This window comes from Plectropomus leopardus, chromosome 10 (genome assembly GCF_008729295.1).
Source record: "Plectropomus leopardus isolate mb chromosome 10, YSFRI_Pleo_2.0, whole genome shotgun sequence".
Taxonomy (NCBI): Eukaryota; Metazoa; Chordata; class Actinopteri; order Perciformes; family Serranidae; genus Plectropomus; species Plectropomus leopardus.
This window is the reverse complement of record NC_056472.1, coordinates 27,849,593-27,870,575: the sequence shown is the minus strand read 5'-3', so window position 1 is coordinate 27,870,575 and position 20,983 is coordinate 27,849,593. Positions and strand designations below refer to the sequence as shown.

Genomic DNA, 20,983 nt, shown 5'->3' with positions numbered 1-20,983 from the left:
TTTTTTTTTCTTTTTAATTTTTTTTTAGATTATTCAGTACATGACCTATTAAATATATTGAATATAATAAAAAGTTATCTGAAATAAGCTATATTGAGCTAAAACATGCAAAACCGCTTGTTATTGTCGGTTTTACTGCTCTTCAATAATGATCCTCGGGGGTTTCCTGGCCCTTGAGGCATAAAACGAATATGTTTATAAATGATCATGTGAAATTTTAACCCTTCTGGGTAAAATCATTCATTCTGGAGTCTTAATGTTTTCATTTGACAGAAGTGACAACTTACTCTGACGCTTTTAGCAGATTCACTTTACAGCCGCACCACCGTCATGTTTGGCTGCTTTTCAGAGTTTATATATATTACAGAGGTAAATAATAACACTGCGTCTGAAGTTGTTTTAAACATAACAGAAGTGTTACAACCAAGTGGATATGATCATATTTTTTACTAACTTTAACGACATTAAAGGGCTGTATGAAGTGCTCAGGATGACAATTTCACAATAAAAGATATTTGTGGTACAAATTTGATGATTTGGTCTTTATCTGGGTGATTTAAAACTGTTCAGTTTTACAGTGAAAACAAGCATGTTCCTTACTTAAAAAAAAAACATTCTTTGTCACCGTTGTTTTTTGAAATATGTTTAAATGGGGCAATCAGGGCACAGTCAGGTCCTGAATCTCAGGCAGAAAACGGTCTTAACTATAGCAGCGTAGTGTATAGCACTATAGCAGCCAATTAGAGCACATAGTCATACTTGGCTGAAAAAATGCCCAAGAAAGTAAAAACTATTTTTCAGTAGTTGTAAAACAAATATTTACAAAAATACCATACCTGGGGCCATGCATTTGCTTTGTTATGCATTTACATTTACTTTTGTAATATATATTTTAGATCGATTGTGACCTCTTTGATTGTCTAGAGTTTCCAGATCCACAACAATACAAGACTAATGATATTAGTCATCTAGTATTGAACTGTTATTGCTTTCATCATGTACACATAGTCAAATACTACGCACATACCACACATACTGTATATACATACATGCATACAGGCATACATACTCTACATACATACGTATCCAGATATACATACATGTAAGTACATCCTCTAAACACATACACATACATACACACATGCATGCATGCACAGATACATGCTTACTCTACATGCACATTCATGCATACATACATGCACACATATATGCATATAAATATATACATATTACATACATGAATACATGCATTTATACATACATGCTCACTCTGCTATGGAGGGAATTGCCAGAGGTGTTGTGAGAGTACACAGAGACCAGGCTGTGTTATTCTTAATATGTGTCAAGACTCATAAGCAGTTGTAAACTATAAATATCTGCACTTCTTTCTCCTATCAGCAGTGACATACCCGCTTGGATAACTATTTTTATTATTAGAAAGACACTGTAAAATTGCTGTACTAGAAACTGCTGCATTTGAAATATGATGCAAACTGGATTCACAGAACTTTTCTAAATTCTGGCTTGAGTTGTATTTAACAAACATCTCTAGGAGCGGGTGTAGAAAAGCAGTAAATAATGTAGAGCAGGTTTCATCACCACGTAAAACTAAATTGCAAGGATTTGCTGTGCTCAGTATGGTATTTAAATAATGCACATCTTTTTTTTTTTTCGATACATCTTTGACTTGGCATACGATGTTTTGTTTGACTTAAAGGGAAAAAAAAGTAATGACAGTGTAACTTTTGTTGTAATATTTTTGATCTGTATTTTGGTGATATTTGAGGCTACATGTAAACTCACAGCTCTGTGAAAAAGAGAGGATAGTTTACTACAGCCGTTCAGCGTGTCTATAAATAGTTTGACATGTAATGGCCCAGTGAAACTTGAACGTCTCCCATAGTAGGACCGGCAAAGCCTTAAAGCTGCACTGGTCTGAATTATTTTCTGTTTATTAGCCATTGATCAAACGACTGTGTATTGTGAATATTTCACTTGTGACAAACCCACAGAGAATCATCATCCGACTTTGCAGTTCATCTCAGTTAAACAGAGCATTTTAGCATCTTTCAGCTCATGTTTAACGGACCACACCTTTATTGCTCTGGCTCACTCTCATCGCTTTCACCACTGTCATTTTTCTGCCAAATCTCTGCCATGTGTACATTACCTGCCTGCCACCAAACAACAAATAAAATTAGCAACTATTTCCCTCCCTCGGGAGTTAGTTAAGTGACGTTAATCAGGCATCCAGAAACATGACGCCAAATGAATGTAAATGTTGCTCTGTCACCTCTTTTACACCAGTGACCAGTGTCAGACTGGGGTCATCTGACCTGCGTTCAACCTTTCTTCTTTCGATTCAATTATCACTAAAAAAGTCCTCATTTACAATTTAATTTGTTCTGAACAAACTCAGCGGCATTTCACTCACTGCATCTAAAATGATCATTTTTGGCTCATACTCGGCATGTGTGTCCTAAAATACTGTTGCACAGACGGTAGAACTGCCCAGAACCACACTGGTTTTTGTTGTTGTCATGAACGTTTATGTACTGCTTTTTCAGTGGCTTCAGTTTGTTTGTGACCTGTTTCTATGAGCCTGCTGTGAGTCTGCCTCTCTCATTCAGCACTATCGTTTTGTTCTGTCCTGCTCATCAGCTGCTTAACTTCTTCCTTCAGACAGATGGCCAGGACCTCTTGAGCCGCAGAGCCTTGCACCATCTTCAAGTCCTTCAGATCGTAGTTGTCTGCCATCATACCGTTTGTTTATGGGCTCTGGTGAGCTATTGCATCACAACTGTGCACCCTCATTTGCAACCAGCTTCTTGCCCTGGTTGCTCTTAATCCAGGCGTTGTTCGATTGACATTGAAATCAAACCTGGTCCAACCGTTTTCTCTTGACCTGGGTTGCAACGCACAGAGTTTGTCAACATGGTTAACCCTTTAAAAAACAAAATGAAAGTGATTTCAATCCAAATCTGCGTTTTAGTATGAGTGACGCCCGTGTTTGCTTCTTCCTCTAATATTTTATGATTTATTTGTGTAACATTATTTGAAACTGTTTTTTCACATTAGCTATGAGACACTTGAGGAAATTTCAGCCGTCCCCGGGTGACAGTCCATAATTTCACAAAGGAATTGTGGATTAAAAACTGATGATCTGCTCAGCTTTTAAAGATTTTATGAGAAACACCTCTTGTAGCGCTTGCCGCATTATGCTCGAGGGAGCCAATTCCTACTGACACTCTTTGTTGACATTTTCGATTTGCCTGAAATACCACCTCAAATGGAAGTTCTTTTTGTTAAATTGATGTGTTTTCATTTGGGACATCTTATATTCGCAGTTTCAATTTGCATAATTTGAGGGTTAATGGAAACCCGACTACTGCCTAGATGTTTACACCAGGAGCTGCAAAAAGAAAAAAAGGCCAGGAGAGTCATTACAGATCCCAGACGCCTGGATGCCTGCCTTCTCTCCTTGTTGGGGTCGTGAAGGAGACACCAGTTACACCAGGCCAGCACTGAGAGGCACAGGGAGAGCCTCTGCCCTCAGGACACAAGGATCCCTGATGAAGACCCTGGTTTATATATTCATTTTTACAGTCTTTTTTTATGGATAAATTGAAGGAGCTGTCAGGCTTACATTTCACTGGCATTGTTTCTTTTGATGTCACACAACAAATAAACTGATATTCATTCTTAAATTATGATTACAGATTGCATAACTTTGCATTATTGGCCAGTATCCAAAGCAAATCTGGTGAGAAGTGCTTAACTTTATTCTTGTAATCTTGTATTTTTTTCCTGCATGTTTTACTATTTTCTTGCTAAATTTTGGGTGACAGGGATGAGGTTTGGGCTCTGTGTGCCTACTGGTCTTTTTTTTCTCTGCAAACTTTACTAACACTTAAGTTCTCACTGAAAGCTGATAAGGAAGTACTTAATAATGTCTGTCAACACAGAAACATGCAGGGTGTGTGTCTGTCTTTCGCCCCCCTTACTCTCCTGTAACACTGTCTATTCCCTGTACACACTTCCCCTCCCTCTCTCTCTCCCTCTCTCTGAATGCCACGGGCCTCTCACCCCTCAGTCCAGATTTAGACCTCAGTCTTTCCCAGACATTCAGACCCAGCTGACTCTAGCTGGCCGGTAGTGTACAGATTCCCTCGTCTCTCTCGTTGTTTTGCATCCAATACTTCCTTCTTTCCTTCCTCCCTGCCTCTGACCTTTTTCACCATGTCTGGAGTTCTTTCTCTGACATGGTAGCAGAGCCTGACAGATGTCTGAGCTGGACGGCGGGTCGAAGGTCGTAGTCCAGGGTTTCGCCGGTCCGTCTGGTTCCACAGAGGCGGACCTCTGGCTACTCTCTCCCAACCATGGAGCGTCTTGCAGAGGTAAGCCTGCTGACTCACCCTTCACCCCCTGTGATCTGTCCACGTCTTCCGGCTGCTGTTTGTTTGCGTTGGTAACCGAAATGTGTGTGTTGGTGTTTTGGATATGACTTTGTAACCAAGAAGCTGCAGAGACACAAACACTAAGGCTACTTTTACATTGTAGGTCTTGACAACCACTGCTTTTATTGTTGAAGCTGTAAAAAAACAGTTAATGTGTCATTCAAAGAATATTAAAAATGCCCCATGAGTGTGTAATGAAAGTGCGGTCAACATGAGTTACAGTAATTTATTAAAATCTATACTTAAAAGCACATAAAAAAACACTACAGATTCATTTCTGATTGCATTATGATGTCACTTAAGTAACATTTTTACACGATTGGTATAACAGGTGCAATTCAAAAGGGGCAGAGAGTTATATCTTTAAGATACTGTCTCTGGTCAAATTTAATAAGTTTTATTAAATGGCAAAGTGAATTCAAAGCAGATATTAAAAATACTTTTGTTTATGATTTTGATTAAATAATTCTGCATGCGCCACCAAATTTTGAGACTTTTTCTTGATTTACACTTAACTTACTGATGTAATGCTGAATATAATGTGTCATCACATACTGTAATGTAATGCAACTCAACCCTTATCTGGTCTGCTACTTAGATGTCTCTGTGTGGTGCATTAACACTATATTTGTAGCTGTTAAGCTGTGAAATGTCAACATAGTCACTGAAATGTAGATTTTCACTTTAATTGATGCAATCATTCTGTTAAGTCTATGTTTAGTATTATATCCTCTTTTTCTCACATCTTTAAAAAGCTTGACAGTTTGTTTACAGCCAAAAAACAACATTGAGATCATCAACATCTCTCAGTTACTATTTGAAACCTCTGTAATCGCCAAGGAAATATCAGGAAATTCACTTGACCGTCCTGAAATGTTGTGGAAATGTTCCATAAAACATGATATTATTTGCATTGAAGCCATACAACCAAATGGCAACATGTCCTTTAAGGTCACCACATGGATAAAAAAAGAACTTCAGAGTGTGCTCAGCACATGTGGCACAGGGATATATACGCTGTAAGTGATGATGCAGGTGTAAGATACTGTAAGCTGTATATGTCACACAGACAGTCACTGTCCTTCACTTCGCGAGTTCATGGTGGAAATAGAGCAGGTTCCACTTCCTCGAACTCCTCCTAGGAATTTTTAGTAGCTCCTAGAAATACGGGAGGTTGTAGTCTATTTAGGATATCATAGGTTTTTGTCCTCTGACATGGGTATTTTTGTAAACAGGATTTCCCCCTCCTTTCTTCATAATCCACACAAGTACAGTTATAAAAAAACTCTGTCCAAATCAAAATGCAATTGAAGCGCTATCAAGAAAATTTCAAATCAACAGGCTGTGATATAACCATAACGCTAAGCCATATGACGCTGAAGAGGGTGATGAAGAAAAAGACGGTGAAGAAGGTAAAGAGGCATTGTTATAAAAAACAACCCACTTTGTCCAAATCAAAACACAACTGAGATGCTATAAAGAAAATGTCAAACCAATAGTCTGCGATATAAACTGTAATCTTAAAGCCATGTGAAAAAGAAGAAAACAATGTAGAAAAGGAGGGTGAAGAAAAGATGATGGAGAAAAGAGGGTAGTTAAAAAAATGAAAAAGAAGAGGAGGAGGGAGAAAAAGCTGAAGACTACATAACTGGAGCAATTATCTCTTTAGCGCATTCTGACATCCCTGTTCCTCAGTATAATGGAAGACTAATTGTACGTTTATGAGTAAACGTGTAAAAAGTCCCGTTAGCAACGTTGGATCCAGCATTTTTTTTGGTCACATCCGCCATCACATGAAATATTATCCTTTTGTGATGCGTCACAATGGAGATAATGACTCACACTCCGATGTTACCACCCAAAGAAGTTTCTAAAAATTTTACAAACATCTGTTTCAGTGAGGTTTAAAAACTAATTTGTTCCTACCGCTGTTTAAGGCTGCACGGATTGTGCAATAGTTTGTTGATTTTTAACCACTGGGTTGTGTGCAATATGTGTTATGTGCAGTGTATGTGCAGTATTTTGTATTTGCAATGTGGATTATGTGCAATTTAATGGTGTGATTTGGTACAGCTGGTGCTGTTTTTTTTCATATGTAGTCTATTTTATTGTAACTATGAAGGCATTCATAGTGCAGTATCTGAGTCCAAGACAAATTTCTCTACCGGGACAATAAAGTATAATGCATTTTATCAAAAAATATTGTAACTGAAAGGCCAAAATTCATAGGATAAAAGACGTTTTCAAATATACCCATATGCATGTTGAAAAGGGCCTAGTTACTTGTGCAAATGCTTTTTGCATTTCAAAGTTGGAATCCAGACTTTCCCAGTTTAAATTTCCAAATTCTCACCTCCAAGCGCTCCAGGTGCATGACATCAAACATGGATAAAAGTAAACATGGCTGACAGCAACAATTTTTGCAACAAAAGTAACATCTGCACCATTACTCCATGCCACAAAAGTTTAGACACACATGATGTGCACCAACAAGCTCACAAGCTCTATAGTGGCAGGTGTGCATAACTATCGAAACCAGTCAAGGTGATAAACAAGTGACAATAAACAATTCAATGAAAAGCATTTAAAAAAGTACATAGAGGGAAAAACAGTATATACTACAAAAGTACAGATTTTCCATAGATGACCCAACTGAGCTTCGTGCACTGTAATGTCTTTGTTGGCAGCCTGTCTTAATTGATAGGACTTGATAGGAGTCAGTTGTGGCATCACAGCCTCGATGCTGACGTCCACCAGCAGGTTCTTGGCTCACTGCCTTGACATGCACCAGATAACCTGTGGACACTCCTCACAGCTGCTTGTAACACAAATGTTTTCAACACCGTCTGTTCCAACTGCATGTCTGCAACTCCTGCCAGAATGCAGATGAGACATGTTTAGCTGCGAGTGAAAAGTCACCGAGGACAGGTGGCATTATTCCCCCACAAATCCTCAGGGTGCATCTGGACTGTCCAGTGCAAGTGCTCTGTGCGTCCTCTGCAACAAAATGACACTTCATTTCATGTTACGATCAAATTTTAAATGACCCAAAGGAATACTGCAACAATTTGCAAGTGTACTGACAGTAGAGTAAAATAATATGATCAATCTTAATTTAATCTAAAGCCGTAGCCATGGTGAAAACAAAAGGGGGGGAAAAGTGTTTTTACACACTGCTTATAATTCTCTTCAAAGGTCAGTTTAGAGTCTATGACTGTCCTGAGGTCAGTGAGAAAATGATCAATTACCAATCAGAAACACAGAAATGAAGATTGCAGAGCTGTGTGTAAAATTAAGTCAGTCTTCAAAGCAGAAACTCTAAACTGTTTTCTTTTGCCAGGTCCCGTTATTTGAGATGGATCAGGAGGAGGACGAGGAGGAGGATGTTCTTTCAATGAAGAGCAGAGGTGAGTAAAAGGGGATTTTGTAATGTTGCATGTGTACGGTTAAGGAAGTTGGTCATTAATTGTCACATACTGAGTGTTATGTTACAGCTATTGTGTTTAGGTCCACTTTTATTCTCTGGCTTTTAATTATGTTAAATCTGGTTTTCTATCTTTATCTGTTTCTCTGGGTTTATACTGTGTTAAAACTATTTCAATCTTGCTTTTTTCATCTATGCACTTATATTTCTCTGCTTTTATAAAAGCAATATGCCTTCATATTTTTAGCAAGTTTGACTTTGGTCCAAACCCCTTTATCGTTTAAAGTGCCATGTAAATGAAATAAAGTCGAATTTGTTTATTTGTAGGTGGCTGTGCATATGCAACACATGCTCTTACAGGCACAGACCCCGACACCTTCATATACATGAACTTCATGAAGAGTCACTGCTGCTACGACGCCATCCCTACCAGCTCCAAACTGGTCATTTTTGACACAACACTACAGGTATGGGATACATTTTTTTTCTTTTCTTTTCTTTTCTTTTCTGGCTAGACCACAGCATGCAACATTTATTTAAACATTTTTAACTGATGCGTGTCACAGTGTCTGAACAGGTGGCACTGCAGCTATGAGGAGAAGAAGAAAATCAGACGTGTTACAGTGTTGGATCAGGTGTCGACACAATGACAGAATTCTCCGTTTATTAATCAGTGGCAATAGGATCATTCACAAACTATCAGTATCGGCGGAGCTTGGCTCTGATAGCGGCTGCAGGCAGCACAGCCTCCACTGGTCACGCTTTTCTCTTAATTTAATATAAAATAAACCTAAAATATGTCTTCAGTTTACTCAATGATAGTAAAGAAGTCGCTGAAGGAAAAAGGTTGCGAACCACTGTACACGGTCCAGCCATATACTAGGTTTTAACCTATTTTGTTTTCTTTGCACATTCCCTCTTTTTGACAGCAAAAATACCAAAACTGCTTAACAGGTTTTAATTGTAATTATTGAAAAACTGTTTTATCAGGTGAAGAAGGCTTTCTTTGCTCTGGTGGCTAATGGTGTGAGGGCGGCGCCACTGTGGGACAACAAGCTCAAGTGTTTTGTGGGTGAGCCATAATTTCTGTCCCTCTCTCTTGCAAATACATGCCCTCTCTAAAATAATAGAGGTGATTAGTACAGAAATTATTTGAAATTATTTTTGTGCTGAATCATTCGTGTGACCCATATTTGTGCTTCCCTTTTTGGTGATGTATTTGTGCTTTACAATGAAGGTAAAACAGCACATTTAATTCTATGTAAGTTTTTAAACATGAATAGTGTTTTACTGCAAGATATCACATTACTCTGCAGTGAGCTATTTGGTTAAAGCAAGCAAATCTGTCCACACACTTAAATTCACCAATTTTCTAAGAGACATTTCCTTCTTGGATTTGGAATATATTGCTACCCTAGCTAAGGAGACTCAGCTACTGTAGCCAATGCTATTGAGGTTCGGCAAAATTTAGCAGAAAAAAGGCGCCACTCCATGGACGTATGAAACACATTCTTGTTGGTGTTAAAACTTTTTTTTAAATTAGATATGCAGGCTGCATATTTATAAAATTGCAGAATGCAAGAATCATATGCTATTTTACATATACATTTTTGTCAAAGCAACACAAAGCTACTGGAGAGGGGCTGATAAGTCACATGTAGCTTCAGACCTGCAAGTTGCCTGGCCCCGCACTAAGCATACCATCGAGTACTGCAAGGAGGGATGTAAAATTTAAAAAGATAGGTATATTAATTTTAAAAATATTAGTCATGGATAATTCATATTTCATAGATAAAATAAAAATGTTAAATGAATAAAAAAAATAAATGAAATAATGATAAATAAATAAATGAAAAATGTAAAATTTGATAAAATAACATTTTATATTAAATATTCCTATTTTCATTTCAGTAGTTAACAACAGTAAACTGTCTGACAATAGCAATGAAATTAATGCTTGTTAACTGCGCTGACCAAGGAGTACTTGACTGAAAAAAAACAACTTATAAACAGGGTTCAATATTTAAGCAAGTTTGAGAATCATTGATCTAAACCACTTACTCTGAAATTATAACAAATAATGATAACTTAAAATCCTCCACGCCTTGCAGAATTACTCTGTGTTTGTCATCCTGGATTATGAAAGAATGACAGGTTATTGTTATCATGCAAAAATATCAAACTAATAGTCTGGTCTTTTGTACAACACAATGAGAGAAATCATCAAAGCCTTTATGTTTAAAGTGTATTTGTTTCTTATTTTCTCTCTCTCAAAATGATTAGCTAATATCAAATAGACAGTTTTGCCTGGATAAAATACAGAAAAAAATAATTCAGTCATTATTTCAGTCAGGCCATCCAATCAAATATATACATAAAGAAGAATTACTATGTGGCCGAGCAGTCAGCGCCAACTTTCCATGTTTTTATAGGCTGCTATAATAATTAATTTGGTAACGAGAAAGTACTGGGGCTCCAAACATGCCTGCGTTTAATAGGTGTGTGACCTACATTGGGTTGAAGCCCAGGTCTGAGGGTTCAGGTTCCCTTACAGTGTGGCGTTGGTTTCAAATGATCCTGGCCTAACATTTAAAGGAAATCAGGTCAACTACAAGACATACAACTACAAGTCTTATATTACAACCCCATCACCTCACTGAGAGATCACGTCAGTAAGTGTTAATGTTCTTGTTGTTATTTCAACAGCAACCGCCTTTAACAAGAGTGTCAGGTGCAAATCCATCAGCCTGCATCCCAAAGATTTGAAACAGACTTTCGGCCCATTTTTATAATGTTTCTTTTAAACAGAAAACAAAACTGTTGGATGAATAAATAGTGGAAATATGTATTTGCTGACTGTGGATCCTTAACACTACAGGGCAACAATATAAAGTTTGGAAGAGAACAATACTAATTCACACTGCTACTAAAGGTTGTGGTTATGTAAACATAAACAAAGTACCTTCCTGTCATTGCAGCAATTTACTAATGCTTATTTTCATGTGATAATAGTCAAATATGTGTCCAAAAAAACGGGAAACAGGGAAGAATGAATAGCCATAGCATCATGTGACCTATGAATGCGAAAAAAAGTGTTTCCATTGTAGTTTTACAAATTATGTCTTTTTCAAATCGACATGTAAATCTGCATTTATAGAACAGCTAATAGGCACATATCTCTCTGAAATGACCTGCGATTGGCCAAAGTCTACCGTGACGGGATACATTTTCTAGAGCCTGAAAACAGTAAAGAGGAGGTACAGAAGTCCAGTTTTTCTCAGCCCACTTTAATTACAATATGCTCAAAGTGTTTTTCTCTCAACGATGCCAAAATAAAACTGCCTACCTCTGCTTTAACTGCAGTATACACACACACACACACACACACACAAACTCACAAGTTGAGTCAATGATATTTTATGCGATCTACTGTTGGTGACTTGAAATTAAAACACGTGTTTACATTTGCAAACGTAGATCTCTCGCTCTCTCTTTCATTCTCTCACTCTCTCACAGAGCTCATCGAGACCAAAAATTCACAGTATTTCTGACAACGCTGACGTGCTGACTCACTATGAATAACTGAGTTATGGGAACACACTTTGAACAGAACATTTTTAACTTTGTGGGGATAAAACTTACTGCTGATCCTTTGATGTTTCTAATGTGCCTGTGCATATGTGTGTGTTTGTGTGTGCCTGCAGGTATGCTGACCATCACTGACTTCATCAATATTCTCCATCGCTATTACAAGTCTCCTCTGGTGAGCTGTGTGACCTTTGGATGTAACATTTGTATCAAATTAACACATTAGACCCATAACTCTTGGGTACATCTGTAACCATTTGGTGTTTTGCTTATACGCGATGCACCCTGTCAGATTTACTAGTTACACACACAAAAAAGCAGGAACTTAAAAAAGCAAATCTCATGTCTATACTGTGATCCAGATGCTGAGATGTTGTTTTGTTTGCAGGTTCAGATTTATGAGCTGGAAGAACACAAGATTGAGACATGGAGAGGTCGGTGCAACACAACATTATCCTCACACAGTGCAGAAAGTGTTCAATAAAAGAACTGATGTTGGTTGTTAAAAACTACTTTTGGTAGTTTGTGTTAATACCTTGTGTTTCTGCAGAAATCTATCTTCACTCTGTCAACAGACTGATCAGCATCACTCCTGACTGCAGGTGAAACCAGCCTTCAAAATAATTGATTACACTCACTTAAAGTTTCATCACTTCAAATGTGGTTTTATAATCTCACCATCACTAACTGACAATTTTGCCTCAATTTGAAGGCCATTTACTGCATATACCAAATACATATGATAAATTAATACTCTGTTCAGTCCAGTCATGAATGATAATATCCAGTGCAATAAACCTCAGCATTCACTCTTTTTATAATAACAATAATATTTATAATATTTCTTTGGCGCTATCCATCAGAAACGCAACCACATTGGAACTTTTCTATACATTATTGCGCACATGGAATAACAAGCCTTTTTCCAGTCAGAGTTTAGAGTTATAAAAACAACAACATATTAATGACTGGGTGATGGTGCAGACATTTAATTAACTTTCAGTGGAATGCACAAAAATGTGAATATCTGTGTTGGACTTGGTGTAAAGGTTTGAACAAGAAAAAAATGTCAACAAATATTCCATATTTTTGTTTCGTTTTTTCATCTTTTCCCCGGAAAAGGCCTTAAGTATTATGTTAACCCTTTGAAACCTGAGCAAATTGATTTGATTTCTATTAAGCCACAGGGTAAAGGCAAAGGGATTTTTTTTAAGTATACAATTTTGTTCTGTAGTGTTATTTTAAATATAATTTTAATAACTCTAAATATAGTTTTCTGGACATTTTCTCCCTTTTTTGGATTATTTTCTTTTTAAAAAACTAATTTCCAGGTTATTTTCTTGTCACCTTTTACTAATTTCTCATAAATTCCTGGACATCTCTTGTTATGTTGTTCATTACCTTTTATTCTTCATGTTTGAGAGAAATCAAATCGTAATGCTCAGGTTTCAACATGTCGTATGCTGTAAAGCCCTCTGAGGCAAACCATGTTTTGTGATATTGGGCTTTATAACTAAAATTGACTTGATTTGACTTGATTTGTTGTATGATATTTTACGTTGTCTTAAAACTTTTGTAATTAAACAAACAACTTTCTTGCTGTCTATCAGCAGGATGCAATAATCTCATGTCAGTGTTCAAAGTCACTGTAGCTGTGGTCTGTGGTCATTGTTGCCAGATTACAGAGCACCGCATCCATAATGTGTTTTGTTATTCCATGTAACAATCTTCACATGTAATTATTAGTATCTTAATAATGTTTTTTTTTTATCTTTTTCCCCTCAGTCTGTTTGATGCCATCTACTCCTTGTTGAAGAATAAGATACACCGGCTGCCCGTCATCGACCCAGCATCAGGAAACGTCCTCCACATCCTTACTCACAAACGCATCCTCAAGTTCCTCCACATCTTTGTAAGACTTCTTCCCTGTGTAACACTTCTTTAAGAATATTTCAAAGCCACAGCTGAAGGTTTGGAATATTGATAAACATTAAATATTGATCAGTTTCCTAGAGAGAGAAAGAACAAAGTTACTGAAAGTGTGGTTTTTTGTTTGTATGATTTCTCTCAGATTTTTAAAAAATTTGATTAGGGTTTTTTTGATATTGTATACTGCCTCTGTTTCCTCACCTCCTCTCCAGGGGTCTATGATTCCTAAACCCAGGTTTCTTCAGAAGCGGATCAATGAAATGGCGATCGGTACCTTCAAACAGATTGCGACAGTCCAGGAAACGGCCACTGTTTTTGACGCTCTAACCATTTTTGTAGAGAGAAGAGTGTCCGCTCTGCCTGTGGTAAATGAAGAAGGTAGTCCAACATCCTGCTTCACATTTGGTTCAGAAAAAGGTCATTTTGTTAATTATGTTTTAGAATCAGTTCAACACTTTGGATCTGTTGAAATGACTGCAAACGTCAGCTCTTCAGCTATTTGTGCGTGATCGTCAATTTTGTTTTTTTGACTGGTGTCATAACTTGCCTGATCATCATTATTCAGACAAACTCACTTGTGATTTCTTTCCAGTGGTCATTTTCTTTTATGCATAATACATTTCACTTGATATCTTTCTATCTATTCTGTCTGTGTGTACCATCTATGGTTTGTCCGTCTTTCTGTGTCTCCTCTACAGGTAAAGTCGTGGCTCTGTACTCCAGGTTTGATGTCATTGTAAGTTCGTTTTGCTCATTTTATAACTCTGTGACTCACTCAATCCTTTGCCATGTTTGACCAAACAGTTTGTTCTCTTGTTTTTGTGTGCTGACATTGCATTGAGACATCTACTCCTACAAAGAATTCAGTAGTGATAACATTCAGAAAGACACAATAACATAAACAACCATATGCTGAAGGTACTATAAAGGACTAAATTAAATAATAACAGGAAATATCATGTGATTGCTAACAATTGCACAATAAAACAATAATCATAGTAGAGACCTCAGACAGGTCAGACCACTATGTGTATATCTTTAAATGTTCCAGTTTTGGCTAAAAATGATGACAGAAATAAACAAGCTGGTCGATTTCATGTATCTAATTCTTTTTTCTCCATCATTCAGAATCTCGCAGCTCAGAAAAACTACAACAACCTGAACATGACGATGCGTGAGGCCATTTCCTCCAGAGCCTGCTGGGTGGAGGGAGTCCTCAAGTGTTACCCTTACGAAACCCTGGAGACCATCATCGACCGCATTGCAAAAGCTGAGGTAACTCACCTCCCACCATGATATTGCCTTACTCGCTTACAACCCACAACCTAATGGTCAAGTGTGGTTTTATATGCTAAGTAACGGTAGTTGGCTGCCCCACATCACATTTGATTGGATGCATTTATTTGACCAGCCCTCGGCATTAGCAATCAAGATATTACTAGCTAAAAACACAATATATCCCTGCTGAAAAAAACAGCTTGACCAGCTGCTGTGATTGGTTGACTCTGCTGTAAGCATTTGAAGATTTGCAGCAGAGTTCCTGCCCCCTCCCTCCGGACGATCCATTCTAGCATTAACTGAATTTGAGTTGCTACAGAGCACTAAGTTGGGGTGTGTCTCCCTCATGCTGCTGCTGCATAATTTATAACGGAAACAGCATGTGTGGACTGTGTTGCAGTGTGTACCGTCTGTTGATGTTAAGAGACACAATTAATTAGCTAACGCTAGTGTTGCATTCAAGCCAAGCTACATCTTTCAGGAGAGTACATAATATGTCATCCTTTGGATTTTCCTGGAAAAATTATTCCTTGGTCCTTTACGTAGAAAACAGTCCACAGGCTGGGCAACTGAGAAAATTGGGGAAGATCTCAGTTTTTAAATAACATTACACCCTGTTCATCCATTGGCAATGAAAAACCATTCCATGTCAAAAGTAACATACTGAGCCTAATCTCTCTCCATCAGACTGTCTGAATGCCACAGCAATCAAATACAGTCTGAAAGTACTGCCATTTACTGTTTAGAACTGAAATCTTGATTCTATGTCTTTGTACTTTTCTTTACCTTCATTACCTTACAGTATGTGCTTAGTGTCGATTAACTTGAACTTGATTGGCTGTAATAACAAACTTCTGTTGGGTTTTTCTCTCAGGTGCATCGTTTGGTGTTGGTTGACAAAGATGATGTGGTGAGAGGGATTGTCTCTCTATCTGACCTACTACAAGCCCTGGTTCTCACTCCTGCAGGTATTGATGCACTGTACTCCTAACTCCAACCCTCCTGTTCATCCTTCGCTCTTTCTTTTTCTCCATCGCTCTGCCTTCAAATCCTCGAAAGCTTCCTGCTTCATCTGGTGATCTATGGTCCTCGTGTTCCAACTGACCGAAATCTTCTTCATCTTCAACTTTTCATCCCCCTGAAGACAATGAGGGTCTTTTTTCTCCTGCTTTTTCCTGTGAAATTTGATGGTGTCAGAGTTGCAACTGACAATTTTCTCCAGCTCTGAAATCTCCCAATCATTTCAAGAATACTTGACAAGGATATATTTAATCATCAACCAAACTACACCCCTCAGGGATTCATCTAAAGCACCCCTGCTCCTTAAAGATCAACCTGACAACCCAATAGCCAGAATAAATGCTTGCATTGTAAGTTTCTGCAAACCACAGGACGTAACATTGATTTAAATTTGGTTAGGTTTAGGCACAAAGGAAAAGCAGCAAAGTCTTGAACAGTGATCTGCAGTTTGGCAGGCGTGTCCTCTAGTGTTGATATGATACATTTAAAATGGACGAATATAATACGGTCTGCAGAAACATATAGTGCTAACATTCATTTCTGGGCACTGGGCTGCAAATAACCAACTTCAACCAACCACCTCATCTGAAACCTCACTGGGAACCAACGTCCTTGAAGCATCAAACAAAATGTCCCCGGCATCTGCTCTGATACAATTTGCCCTTGGAAAAAAAAAAAAATCGCCTTTAAAACTCTCTCCAGCCACAGTCAACTTTGCTTTAACTATAACATACTTGATCTTCCAATCCGACTTTAAAACCACTTCAATTACATCTACCAAAGTCCTGCAATCGTACCTCCCATCAGCCAAGCAGTTTCCCTCCTCTACATTCTACAAAGTCCGACTCTGGACCTCCACACCCTCTCCCAAACAACCCTCTGTCATCAGCCATCCTGCTGCAGCTCCTCCCCTGAAACCACTGTGCCACCAGCACCTCTTAGGCAACACATCCCAGGTAGGAAGCCCAAACTAAGCTGCAGGTGGCTGCCTGTCTTAGCTTGCATCACCACTTTTTCTTTGAGTAACAAGATCTCGCTGCTGCCTATTGTGGTTCTTCTGTAGATTCTCCAAAAAGATTGATGACATGAGGGGGAAATGGTACCCATGTAGATATAACTAGACCAAGCAAAATAAATTAAACACACCTGTGTGTCTTGTTCACAACTTCAGTTTTCTCTTTATTCTGAATATTCTGTATATACCCTAATAAGGCCATGAATCTTCAATTGCCATCAGTCTTCCCGAATGCTGTGACTTTTATTCCAATATGGGTCCATTCCCACTCATCCTTGCTTTAAGAATCTTTTGACATGTCATCTGCCACCTGAACATCACAAGTATTATGTGAACGGAAACAAGTTGTCTGCTTTTACCAGTGTTTTAGTAAAATACACTTTTTAGTCGTCAGCATGTAAGAGAGGTTTAAATGTAATGTTGTGTTTTGGGAGTTAAAGTGATGTCACAGAGGCTGGATTGATTTACTTTAGTTGTATGCGTAGCATCCTGGCTGGTTGTCTAGATGTCACTAAGAAGGGCCTCTTCTAGCCTGACATGTCAGAATATCAGGCCATGTCTCCCACCCAAAAAAAAAGGTTTCATGCTTATTTTATCATTTCTACATCAGCAAATTTGAAAAAGATATTGCAAACGTTAAGGTTTAAAGTTTATTCTGACTTCATAAAAGATGAGAAAACAAACTCACTATATTTAGTGGCTCTCATTTTGAAGAGCATTTAATCATGTGACCCTCATCAGCAGACAAATTAAAGGCAATTACACATCGTGGCTGGGTTTTTTTTCAGCAATGTATTTGCACGCCAATATAACATAATGCAAATATTATGCTGTGAAAATGCACCAGATTTTGCTCCCTGAATGAAGCCATTAACTAGTCATGTCACGCCTATACTTATGAGGTTTACAAAACAACAACATTGAGTCTCCGGAGTCCGAACCAAGTCAGCAAGCTTAGCTGGTCCTTTCAACCTCTATAATGGCAGCGCCTGCCATATCCCCTTCTTTGCTCTCACCTTTCAGAATAAAAGCCCCAAATACATGCACTGCGTAACTATTTACTAGTGAAATTAATAACTATTTCATATTTTCGTGTCATTTTTTAATCACCCCCCTGATGTGTAAAGTTTCATCTAGACTCTAAGACTTCTTTTCCATGTTGTAACTGGTCGAACTCCATCTGCCGATGAGGATCATGTGTTGTGATCTAAAGCTTAAGACCAGCCACGAAATGGACCTTATGGTGAGGAGTCAACATGTTAAGCTGAAGACCTGACAAACCAAGCCTGTATTATCATTCTTCACATCTGTCAGCATGTTATTACAGCATGCTGCACTTACATCATACCAGATTTACCCCAAAATAAAAGCAGCCATCTTGGAGGAAATATTTGTTCCAGTTGGATGTGCAGTTTTGACATTTCCTGCTTGGTTTTACAATTTCTCCACTGGTGATTACCTCTGCACTTTGAAGATGATCAATTACTTTATCAAGTTATGTGGTGTAACCAAAATGAAGCGCCACCAGTTACTGATTTTCAAGGCTAATGAACCAAGGGTGTAAATGAAGTATCATCCAGTTTATCTGGTTCGTCTGATATGATGTGAACATGTCTTTAAGTTTCAGCAGTGCTGAAACAGTCTGTGGCATTAGACTGTGTGCTTTAGTGTCTGTCTGCTGTCTACAAATATTGTAAATGTTGAATAGATTGGGCACCATCAATTTTGGACCTCACTAAACATTGTTTTTTTTTTAAGTTTTTCTTTGTTCTTGTTAACTCTCTTTTCATCTTTTCCAGATATTTACAAGGGGTCGTACATTCAAGACTGAAGAAAACAAGATGGGGATTGATCACGTTAAACAAGACTATGAGGTGACAAAGTCAATGAGAGGTTAGCAAAACAAGGTTGTGGCTAAAAAGTCACTGGTTTCTGTACCGGTCCTCAAGACAAGTGTGAAAAGAGAAAGTGAAAATTACTCTTCCAACAACGTGTCTTTCGAGGTGGTTGCCAGTAGAAGACTGTGGTTGCTACCAGTGTTGAACTGTATCACAGGTGTGGCAAAGAAAACAGCGTTGAACTGATGTTGCACATCCACAGACTCTTAAACTGACCTTGACTAAAGACAAATTTGTGGTTATTTTGCAAGTTTTAAGGTGCTAATGCAACATGACAAGAAAAAAATCGGTTATGTGACATTTTGACTTGGCTTTATGGTCTTGTCATGAATACAGATTAGTCATTAATTCATTGAAAATTTTGGATCTTGGAATTGTGATCACATTTTTGTAAATGCACTTATGCTGAGGTTACTGTGAAAAGAAAAAGAATGAAAAAACCTTGACATTTTTAAATTGTGCTGGATGTAATGAGTAATTAACTTTAGAGACACTATATTTTTGTTTTGTCACAGGGTAATTTAGTTTTGATGTAGTGAAGAAAAAGACAATACATTATATATGTATATATATATATATATATCTATATATATATATACATTTAATGTACAACTATGTCCCTCACCTACCAGTGTTTTATTGTTGATCCCACACAGGAATACTGTTGTTTTTAAAATAAGCAAGCACTGAACTTCTGCACTGAGCTCAGAGTAAATAGCTACAAATATTAATAACAAGCTAATAAAGGGGTTAATATCATATGACCAATTATGTCATACTATTGTAAAACCATGGTAATTACACATGTAATATCCTGGTACTAATTTCCTGAATAACACAAAATAAATAAAATAATAATAATATAATGATAATAATACACTTGTTTCATTTTAAAATAACTCTAATGCTTATTGCTAGCTCGATTAGTGATGCAATTACAGTTGTTACAGGTATGTTACAATTATGCTTGTCCATAATAATGGTAATGCTAATTTTTGCTAGTGAAAAACAGACTTTAAACCATTACAACAAAATGTACTTACCTGAAAAATGTAACATCTGACTCCTTAGGGGGTCTTTTAGTACAACCAAACACTTTTTTAGGCGACCAGAACATTACAACTTGCCTTAATGAACTGAAACAACACTAAAATAGCAACAGCTACAGCTATGGCTATATTTGGAAAATCATTTGGAAAATCTAAAAGAGCTGCAAGCTTAAATATTTTAGACTGCCATTCAAGCTAGCAAAGCGTTTAACCAGAAGTCAATCGCTCCACCAGTAGCCACCCGCTCGGGCACACTAGGCCACCGTAAGTCTCCCGTAGATCCTGGTATTCAAAACCTGAATACCCGTGTTTCAAGCCCTAATGAGCAGCTCTCGTAGGCATGAACAGGGCCCTGCCTCTGTAGCTGTATGCCTACTTATTTAATACATCCATGACATTGTCGCCATGGTAGCAACTTGTCAACTCATGACACTCACCTGAACTTTTAGCCCTAATAACATTTATATAGTGAGTTCTATGAAAATATACCAACTGCATGGTTGTCATGAGTGTTGAAATTAGGTACAAAGACCAAAAGCATTTTTGGGTTTTTTTTGCGTCAGGCTGTAAACATGTTTATTTCTGCTGTGTATATGTATATTTGGTCCGCTCTGCCTGGTGATCAGACAGCTGATGTGCGTCTGCTGATCCTCTGACTGACGAGGTGTAACTGCTCTGTTTACCAGGGGTGGATTTGTTAACTCTACCACTTTCATACATCCTGGTCACATGATTTCCAGTCTCCCTGCACACATGCACACACACAAATGCACATTAGGTAAGTATCTCTGCTGCTTCTGCTTATATCTCAGTGTTGCTATAAACATGATCTAAGGCAGCTGATGAATGTTATTTTATTGTTAAAGAGACAGTTCAAAACAGAATATTTTTCCTCTTACCTGTGGTGCTATTTGTCAGTCTAAATTGTTTCGTGAGTTGCAGAGTGTAAGAGATATTGGTCAAAGAGATGCCTGCCTACTGATAATAATACACTCAATACCACAACTTCTACCAACAATATTCATATTACTTCTTGTATTGGTTTTGCTATTTTGGCAGCTACTACCAATACCAAATGACATACATACAATATCCACCAGTGCTTCTTCTTCAATAAAATAACATAAAAGAAAATCAGCCAAAACAATAAAGTAACAAAAATATATAAATTAAAGTGAACTACCTCTGGAGACTCTTAAACTTCCCAGCAGGTAATTAAATGATAAGAAGCTCACCATACATCAACCACATGCTCCCTCTGTTTTACAACTTCATCCTCTGAACAAACATTTAAACCACCAATCACTCTGTCAGGCTGTTACTTC

The 20,983-nt window shown here is 37.7% G+C and overlaps 1 protein-coding gene across 2 annotated transcripts; it reads left to right on the top strand.

Annotated features, from left to right (window-relative positions):
- The first annotated feature begins 4,115 nt into the window (after window positions 1-4,115).
- Window positions 4,116-19,116, top strand: prkag3b (protein kinase, AMP-activated, gamma 3b non-catalytic subunit). 2 transcript variants are annotated; one of them, XR_006106177.1, is made up of 13 exons: window positions 4,116-4,397; window positions 7,798-7,864; window positions 8,209-8,348; window positions 8,872-8,953; window positions 11,586-11,644; window positions 11,858-11,903; window positions 12,020-12,071; window positions 13,255-13,381; window positions 13,611-13,776; window positions 14,097-14,134; window positions 14,527-14,673; window positions 15,551-16,652; window positions 18,511-19,116. XR_006106177.1 is itself a non-coding variant. In XM_042494151.1 (13 exons), exons 1-13 carry the CDS (start codon window positions 4,380-4,382, stop codon window positions 18,540-18,542), a joined length of 1,068 nt encoding a protein of 355 aa, XP_042350085.1. In that variant the 5' UTR covers window positions 4,116-4,379; the 3' UTR covers window positions 18,543-19,116. The 2 variants fall into 2 exon arrangements, 1 of the variants encoding a protein (XP_042350085.1); XM_042494151.1 differs by having other exon boundaries at window positions 15,551-15,644.
- The last annotated feature ends 1,867 nt before the right edge of the window (window positions 19,117-20,983 follow it).

What these genes read in the sequence shown, in the direction of transcription:
- prkag3b (XM_042494151.1), top strand. An exon ending in GCTATTACAAGTCTCCTCTG is followed by an intron (nt 11,645 to 11,857) that starts GTGAGCTGTGTG and finishes TTTTGTTTGCAG; the next exon opens with GTTCAGATTTATGAGCTGGA. An exon ending in CCTGGTTCTCACTCCTGCAG is followed by an intron (nt 15,645 to 18,510) that starts GTATTGATGCAC and finishes CATCTTTTCCAG; the next exon opens with ATATTTACAAGGGGTCGTAC.